Below are 9,130 nucleotides of genomic sequence, written 5' to 3' on the forward strand. Positions count from 1 at the left end.
GCTTAAGCATTAATCGGATTAATGGGACATTTTTCCATGAAGAGGCTAGTTTGCCTTGCATCACGTTCTTTCTCCCTTGAAACGCCCCCCCCCCCCCCCCCCCCCACTACCACCACCACCTCTTCTACTTCTCTACCCCCAAAGTGCAGGAGTCGCTGTGTAGCCATAGTAGAGTACCTGAATGTGGGTGATATGCAGCTTATTATACGGTGATGGCTATAGTACCTCGCTCTTTTCTTGGCAGCGCGAAAATTGGATGAAAGATATTGAGATTTAGTTTCCCGTGTTATTGCCATCTAAAGGGCATGTTCATCACACGCCACTATGAAAGGGGGGCAGGAATTTTATGAGGGCGTGACGTGCGTGTAGGACGTGATGTATCAGTGGGAAAATTTCATAGTGCAGTGATTTTTGGTGAATTTGGCAATCAGGTTCTTCCTCCGAACTGTGGAAATATGTCTCACAGTTTGCAAGTATATGGGGGTAACTTCATTACACCGTCTGTGGAGGAACCAGCAGAAGATTGGACCATTTTGTAAAATTTCCTGTCGAATTTGAAGCAGATTTTGATATGATATTGAGCAAAAAACATTGGTCCTGTACAAGATGGAACACAGAATGAAGGGAACAATGGTGGTCATAGCTGTTACATGGAAGTTTGGTGACACACAAAATATTACCTGCATATCACTCAAAATATTCTCATGGCATGCAAACCTGTACTGTAATTTTTTGTATTGTCTGCCATTCAGTAAAAGTTTAGTAAGTAGATGATAAAACCACTCTACACATACATGCCATTTTACATGAATTTAGGGACTTTATGTACATTAAACTCATTTAAATGCTAAACGAATGCAGAGTGAGAAACCTAGAGCATATAATGTTCACGAAATAAAATGTGGGTGTACCTCCAAGTTAGTGTATTTGTGTAATTTGAACAAAGTTTAGGGAAAAGTGAGATATATGCACCTCCACAAATGCATATATGATATATTCATCTACATGTATAAATACACTCACAGTACATACACATGCAAATATATGTATATATATATTACCCCTGTGTATATGTGTGTATATGCATGAAAAGAGATATACAGATGAGGAAAAGGGGATGTGACATGATCAAAACAAATAAGTCATTTAGGGTAAGAGAAAGATATGTTTATATGATGGAGGATGCAAATGAAGATACAATATAATATGCTGTGATCTGCAAGCTCTATACTGATAGGCCATATCAGTATGTTTCAAGAAGCAAAAAGGTGAATATATAAATATATATATATATATACATATATACAGTATATATATATGCACACACATAGACATGTACATACACACAATATGTGTGTGTGTATGTGTGTAAGGCTCCTTTGCAAAGTTATTCATGTTTCTCCATTTGTCAGCCATGTCCATCAGTTGTCAAGATAAGGCCTTAGAAATGTGTCTTGCATGTTTGTATGTGAGATGTGAGTCGCAATTAGAAATCATGAAGAGGACACTGTATTCTACTTTCTCTTAACCTTCATTTGTATGCCGTCTGGAGACAATTACCAACTGTGTGAGATGCTTTGCACTGTGCCTGTCTCGTAGTGTCGGCGGATTACGGCATTGTAATGTCATGGGTCTCCTCCACGTTATTTCTGTACCGTGGTTCCTATTTTCAGACCGGGGCCGATGTTTATGGGAGTTAAATTGCCACCAGAGAGGAATATGATCGGTAGCGCCGTGTGAGTCTGATTTCGGCGGGAGTTTGTAAGGCATTCAGCTCACGAGTATTGAGTCTAAATAGCTTCCCTCTGATGTGATATATTAGATGAACTTTATCTGGCTTGTTTGCTCACACACACAGCCACGTGCAGACACACGCACCCAAATATGCACACACACGCACACACACACACACACACATGCAATATAAACAAGTATAAACACATGCATTTTACGTACTCGCATGTGTACATAAAGTGTATGTGTCTTATAATTCTGTCCCATTGCCGTTCCTACGTGCTTAATTGTGTCATGGGATAAATATTTATCAGCATTTAAGCCTCTTTGGAATATCAGAGATGTTTTTCATATCATTGCTTTACCGCTTGATATCGAACTTGTCTCCCTACACTCAGTAAGTGGCATATGCAATTTGACATAAATTTTGAAGAAGTCTAAGGTAATGCTATATTTTCCTTTGTTTGTTTTTATTTCTTCACCGCTCTTGTACCTGTGTAGGATACATCCACATTCTCTCTCGTGTAAACTGTGGAACTTTATGTGGATAATGGCTTTTCTTCCCAGCGTAGGTAGCTGCCTTTCGTTCATAAATGATGTCAGTGACCCTGTTCGCAAGGGTCACCTGCGAAAAGCTATCCAGGCAGCGGAGATGGTACATTAGTGCAATTATGGTGTCCTGGAAAATGACCATTGTCCAGTCATATGTGTATATATATATATATATATATATATGTATATATATATATATATAGTTTTGTTTTGTTTTGTTTTTTCTTCTTTTTTTTTTGGGGGGGGGGGAGTGTGAAATGTGAAGAGAGAGACAGAGGCTTGTGTTTCAAAAAATGCCCATGGGAGATATGGCTGTGGAATCGACCACCGCAGAGAATCTTGCAGAACTTAGTCCGCATTTTTTTTTTCGATCACGTGAATATGGCATCAAATAACATGGCTGCAGGTGAGATGCGGTCAGAGAAATGAAAATTGATAGAATACTGTACTGTTGACAATCAAATAAGAGAGATGACTGCCAGACAAAGAAAAAGAAATTATGCCTGTAATAACCCCTATCATATACCCATATCTGTGGTAGTACCTTTTGGTGCATATAGTGTTTTGCAAATGGTGTGATTGTGTTTAAATTCTTTTTCTGAATATGGGGAGGGGGGGGGGGGGTGAGGATGGGGAGAATTATGTTGATTATGCCATTGTCAAATAATGTACATGAACATGAATTCCCTAAAAATCTTGTGAGTCCCAATTTCACAAAACTTTGTGTACTGTTATTCCTTCACATTTATTGAACTGTCCACTGTTAAGGTTTCTTCTTTGACAGTTTTGATGAATGGTTATGACAGGGACCAAAAGATTTTTATTTCATTTCATTTCATTTCATTTATTTCATTTCCAATGCAGTTACAAATAAACAGTTAATACACATAGTACACAAAAATAATACAAAATTGTAATCAAGGAAAATACTAAGAATTGTAATGTTGAAAAGTTGAACCTTTCATTGGTAAGTGCTAATCCTGCTTTTTTCCCCTTTTTTTTTGAAAGGAAAAATAAAATCTTTGACCCTTTCTATTACAGTGCTGGATGAAGAAAAAGTGGGATCAATCTGGACTACTGGACAATTTTGTGTACCTTTTCTAGAAGTAGACACTGTAAAGAATGCAAAGTAGAAATTGTATTGTTTGTTGAAATACAAATTGCAAGTGCAACTTCAAAAGAGCAATGTACATCTGATTGTCAAAGCCACAATCACCTTTGCAGAACGAACACAAGCTACAAAGTATGTGGTGAAAGGCAAAGATTTCACCCGCCAGTGGAGATGTTGAAATGCCACAGAATTTTGTTCTAAAAATGGCCTGAATATCGACTGACCAACTGTAACGCGTGCACCGTGTATGTGGTGGATTGTGCGTAGATGTGACGTGACTGTCGGGGCGAGGAACTCATTCAGGTGAAATTGACGTTCTCCTGCGAGCGACCTTGACAATTTTTTTGTGACTTATCGCAGGCGGAGAGTACATTTTCTCGTGCTAAGTAGCCTCTACTCAAGCCTCAAACCCCCTCTTGGGTGTTAAATCTCATAATCTTCTGTGGTAATCCAAATGCAAGAGCAGCTCATGCAGGGATCCAGTGTATTTCCCCCCTGGTGCATATAAGATATGCTCGTACATGATCTCACCATGATAACTACTACAGCAATCTGCAATATGCAGCCTTTCTCCCTGTTTGAATGTGTGTCCCTACTTCTGAAAAATATGAATCTGTCTTCACTGGGGCTGCATCTTCCATTGAAGCTGAACTGTTACCTACCGTAAAACGAGAAATTTTTGCGTGCATTTTAATTTCACGAGCGCCAAAATTCGCAAAATTAAAATGCACGCGAAAGTTTTTGTCTTCACTACATGCATTGAACACCAGTGGCAATTCGCGAAAATTTCATGCCACGAAAAGGGCTGTCAGCTCCAATTCGCGAAAATTTCATGCCGCGAATATATCATGTTTTACAGTATATAGAAATGAATAATTACTAAAGGCTTGGCCTTCCAGAAATGCTGTTTTCAAACTCACCAAAGTTGTCTGCAGTAACTTGTGTGATTTACCTACAGAAAATAAACTAGACAAAAAATTGAAAAAAAAAACAACTCTGTACATGCCAGCTACAATTCTGATGAAATATCAAACGGATTGATTCTTGCCATCTGATGACATTCATTGCATCATCCCTGCTTAAAGTTAGGCCGATGAGAAGGAGCAAATTTTTATAAATACATCAGTGAAAATGTGATCAAAATCGGATAGATATCATAGAAATAGGAAAGGTATCGAATTGCAAAGTTTTGTTGATTTTCACAATACATTTCTTGAACAATATTGATATCGATATGCAAATAAGTGAGTTGCTGATGTCATGGCTCGACATCTTGTCATAGAGTTCATGCACGAAATTTTGAAATTTCAGTTTCTTATTGTTTAAACACAACAATACCCAAGTCTCAAATCATAATATATATCTGACTGATCATAATTTTGAGGTTATTCAGCCAGGAAAAACAAGATTTATACTTTTACAACAGAAAAATTGAATTTTGTCAGTTTTAATTTGTCTATGATCATTAGAAATGTGAGTTGATGACTTGAGACAGCTCACTCATGTGCATATTCAAATCAACTTTTGAGAACCATTTTGCTAAAATTAGCAAACTTCATAACTTAATACAATTATACAATAAGACAATTTCATAACTTCTCTAATTTCTATCTGATTTTGATAAAATTTTGACTGTTGTCCTTGTAAAGTTTTACTCTCTCCTTTTGAGACAAACTTTTAACTGGTCCAGAATTCCCCTTGAAAAAACAAAAACCAGGAAAACAAACAGAAAAAACAAACTTGAAGGATATGTGTGTACCTAAACCTACAATGAACGTCCCCCATCAATGCTACAGTGGATCCTGTGTTGAGGCCTCTGCTCATTTGTAACCGTAGCTGCTGCAAGCTGCTCACACTTGCTGATGTGCAGGATTCTGCGGCAATGTCCGTCATATATATCGGAGATGAGAATGTGAGAGTTCGACCCCTCCCGCCGCCGAGTCACCACGAATTCAGGACACTCGCGCCTAAATGCCATGGCGGGATCACGCATCCCTTCATGCCCAGGCAAAATGACATCAGCTTGCTCGATCTGGAGGGCGGTTGACTGCACCGTTGCATGCATACAAAAATTCATACATATGCACACCCCTTTTTTTTCTTATTTTTTTAATGCGGTTTTGCGGACTGTTATCAAACTGTTATCAAAATAGCATCTTAAGTTGTGTTGATGCAAACCAATGTGGGATAATTGGAGGTGCCATTCATGTGTGAGTTGTCCTTTTAAGGCGCTTGTCTGTGAAGGGATTTGTGAAGTGTTGTTTTTTGAAAAAATTTTTAAAACAACTAAATGTTGATATCATTGCAATTAAATTTTCTCCCCCTAAGAAAATATTGTGCCCTGTCTAATCTTGTTGTGCATTAAAAACATCTTGAGCAAAACACATACATGTGTTTCATGATGACTGGTGAAAGAAAGTGCGGTTTAGACTTTGCATCGTTGGACAGAATTGAATGAATTTTGATCTTTAAGTTTTCATGACTGGCGTGCCGGTTTCCACAACCACCTTTTTCATTGGAATATTCTTTACACTTGGTTTCTTTTTGTGAATGTGTAAAATCAGTGCTCTTTTCATGTGCATTTTCGCTTTTATCTGTGCATTGCAGGAATGATGACGCAGGAAGCAAGCAGCCCCCGTCGCAAAAAGCCGTTTTCTCCAACATTTGAGGCCATGGAGGAGGATAAGGCACCCATTCCGGGCCTGAGCGTCCGCAGCGTGCCCATGGACAGACTGGCCTCGAAGTGTGTGGATTGCTTTGGTAGGTCCATTCATTTCCTTCTCATTCAATGCTGGCTCATTTCCATTTTGATTCGGTTTTTATTCAATGCAGTTCATTTAAGTTCACTTTGGTATAACACTTCAATTGAATTTAGTTCATTCCAGTTCAGTGGCATTCAATGCAGCAAGCTTTATTCTAGTGTAGTTCAATGTAGATCGAAGCAGGGCAGTCCAACTCAATTCCACTGTGTTCTACTGATACTGCTGCGTTTACCCAATCCACATGTATACAAGTATATATTAACCTGTTGAGGACGAGCTGATTTTGATGTAACACGCATTCTCCATAGACACCTGCCCGAGTATACTCTGAGTGGGACTAGTCTTCAACGGGTTAAGGTGAACTTGTTCTTTAAAGAGGACATGAAGAAAAAGACTCAAACTAATTTATCATTGATCTCTTATAATGAGCTGGTATTGTGAAAGGGTATGTATGGAGCAGATGTTTATGACGTAGACACGATATGTGTTTTATAGTGGGAAAGTCTTCATTTTATGATTTGCTCCCCGTATACTTTTCATTCATCCTGCAGTTAGTTAATGACTATTTTGTCGGTGATTTAGAGGGGCGCTGCCAGTAATCTCTCTGAACAGTTGATGGCTGATTAAACCTTTGATGACGTGGAGTGTGACGCCAGTGTGGCAGGCTTGTTTTCCCAGGAAGAACTGGGCTTACTAAGGTGGGGATGGAATGTTTAGACTGCAGATGCTGGCGATGCCAGCACAAAATACGGCACAGTCCCACGCATTGATGAGCATTAACACACATGTTAACATGTAATGCAGATAAACTTGGTGCAAAGGTATTGTCGTGTTGGGATGATTATTGTGATGTACACCAAGTGACGTACACTACAAGTAAAGTTCTGCTGGTTATTGAAGTGACATGATGCTGATATTCAATGCCAAAACGTATTGTCCTTGATATTCTTCATCAGCACATGGAGCTGCAATTGTGCAAAGTTCTCTTTTTTAAGGACAAGTTCACCTTCATAAACATTAGGATTGAGAAAATGCAACAATATTAGTTGAACACATCAGTGAAAGTTTGAGGAAAATTGGACAATCGATGCAAAAGTTATGAATTTTTAAAATTTTTGTGTTGGAACCGCTGGATGAGGAGACTACTACAGCTTGTGAGTCATATGCATACAACAGTATAAAGAAAATATAAAAGAAAATTCAACATATTTTCACTTTTTTTTGCATAATAAAAGAGCACTTGACTTGCCTCTTTCTAAAGGCAGGGGGAATAATATTACCCATAACATTTGTCGGTAACGAGTCAGGGGAATGTGTACTTTTTTTTGTGAAATTCTCTTTATATTTTCCTTATATTGTTGTACGCATGTGACATCTAAGTTATTCATACACTGCAGTAGTCTTCTCATCCAGCGGGTACTGCACAAAAACTTCAAAAATTCATAACTTTTGAACGGATTGTCTGATTTTCCTCAAACTTTCAATGATGTGTTCTACTAATATTGCTACATTCTCTCAATCCTTATGTTTATGAAGGTGAACTTGTCCTTTAACATGTTTTTTGTAAACTTTGGTTTGTTGGATGAAGAACTCATCAGCCCTCTTTAATGCGGGAATGATGCACATTCTGTTGTCACCAATTTTTATCTGAAGACTTCTACAGGTGAGTGTGGCTTTAACAGTGGTTGTAGTGTCGACAGTTTAAAGGACCTAGAGTGCATCCCACATTTGCTGGAGAAATAAACTTTCTGCTCTTCCAGCGAGGTGGCAATAATGCTGAATATCCGGTGGCAAGTTGTGCGTGCATTTTCAGGAGGGACCTACAGTTTCACGTACACTGTCAAAACAAAAACAGAACAAAACGAAAATGCTTAATTCCTTCTTGTGTTTTTATTTTTCTTCTTTACATCCTCAGATGAGCACGGTGAACTAGTCGAGGATTCAGCCTTTCCAAGGGTCCTATTTCTCATGCACAAATGGTTCATGACGTCAGAAGAGCTGGCCAAGCAGTTCAAACTCCTATATCCTTTTGAAAAAAGAAAAAGACACAATCAAACGAACAACAAAGCCAAAAACAAAAACGAACATGAAAACATGAACATGAAAAAGGAACATGACCAAACATGTTTTCATCCATTTTGCTCATCTTCTCGATCCTAAATGTTACTGTTGCTATTGTTACAGACTTTAACGAAAGATTCATCAAAGATTTTATTTTTTTTTTTGTGGTACAAATGGATGCATGGATTTTCCAAAACAGTGAGTTCTCTGTATAAAAGGTTCTTTTGCAAGTTGCAGCTCATGTAACATTAAGACATCTGTGAGTAACCATGAGCATAATCATATTAGCAAAATAGTGGGGATGATATGAAAATGTTACATTTATAAAATTACACTATTTTAAATGCCTGCTCTTGTTTTTGTTTCCATTTGTTTTCACGACAGTGATATTTCTCACAACCACAATTCAAATAAGATTATAGATGATGACGCTATCGCCTCATATTTTTCATAGTGACTGCACTTAATCCATACCCCTTCTGTCTTGAAACAACAAAAGATAGGCAGTAACACTGTTGCCTCATCTAATTTGCATAAGGGGGACCTTGTTAAATGTCATCGCTGCTTTCTGAAACAGGTGAAACTGTCAAATCCAGTAGGTTTTTTTTCATTAAGTTGAATTTTATGATTTTTCTAATTTTGTTAACCCTTGATATGCCCAGGCACATAGCTTAGCTAGCAAAGCTCTTTTTCAGTTAGCATTCAGTTTATTTCTCCAAACATGACCTTGTTTTTAAAAGTTAGCAAGCCCATTCAGATAATTTGTAGCAATGTGCCTCAGTCAAACGAGGCCCCCTAATCAACTTGCGACAGAGTTGATGATCGCAACAACTTGAGAAATGTGATCCGAAAAGCATTTGCACAGGCATTTTGATGGGTATTGAACTGATTTTCGAACATGGGAAAGTTG

At 38.1% G+C, this 9,130-nt stretch overlaps 1 protein-coding gene across 1 annotated transcript in view; it reads left to right on the forward strand.

Annotated features, from left to right (window-relative positions):
* Positions 1-8,319, forward strand: part of LOC139711124 (uncharacterized) — a 76,424-nt gene extending 68,105 nt beyond the window's left edge. Inside the window, exons 2-3 of the mRNA XM_071623040.1 lie at positions 6,005-6,157; positions 8,075-8,319. Of these exons, the coding sequence (XP_071479141.1) occupies positions 6,005-6,157; positions 8,075-8,319 (398 nt within the window). The remainder of the gene's footprint in view (positions 1-6,004; positions 6,158-8,074) is intronic.
* Positions 8,320-9,130: the final 811 nt, after the last annotated feature.

The sequence above is a fragment of the Diadema antillarum genome, unplaced genomic scaffold (genome assembly GCF_040938485.1).
Source record: "Diadema antillarum isolate AM-2024a unplaced genomic scaffold, OU_Dant_1.0 seq00001612_RagTag, whole genome shotgun sequence".
Taxonomy (NCBI): domain Eukaryota; kingdom Metazoa; phylum Echinodermata; class Echinoidea; order Diadematoida; family Diadematidae; genus Diadema; species Diadema antillarum.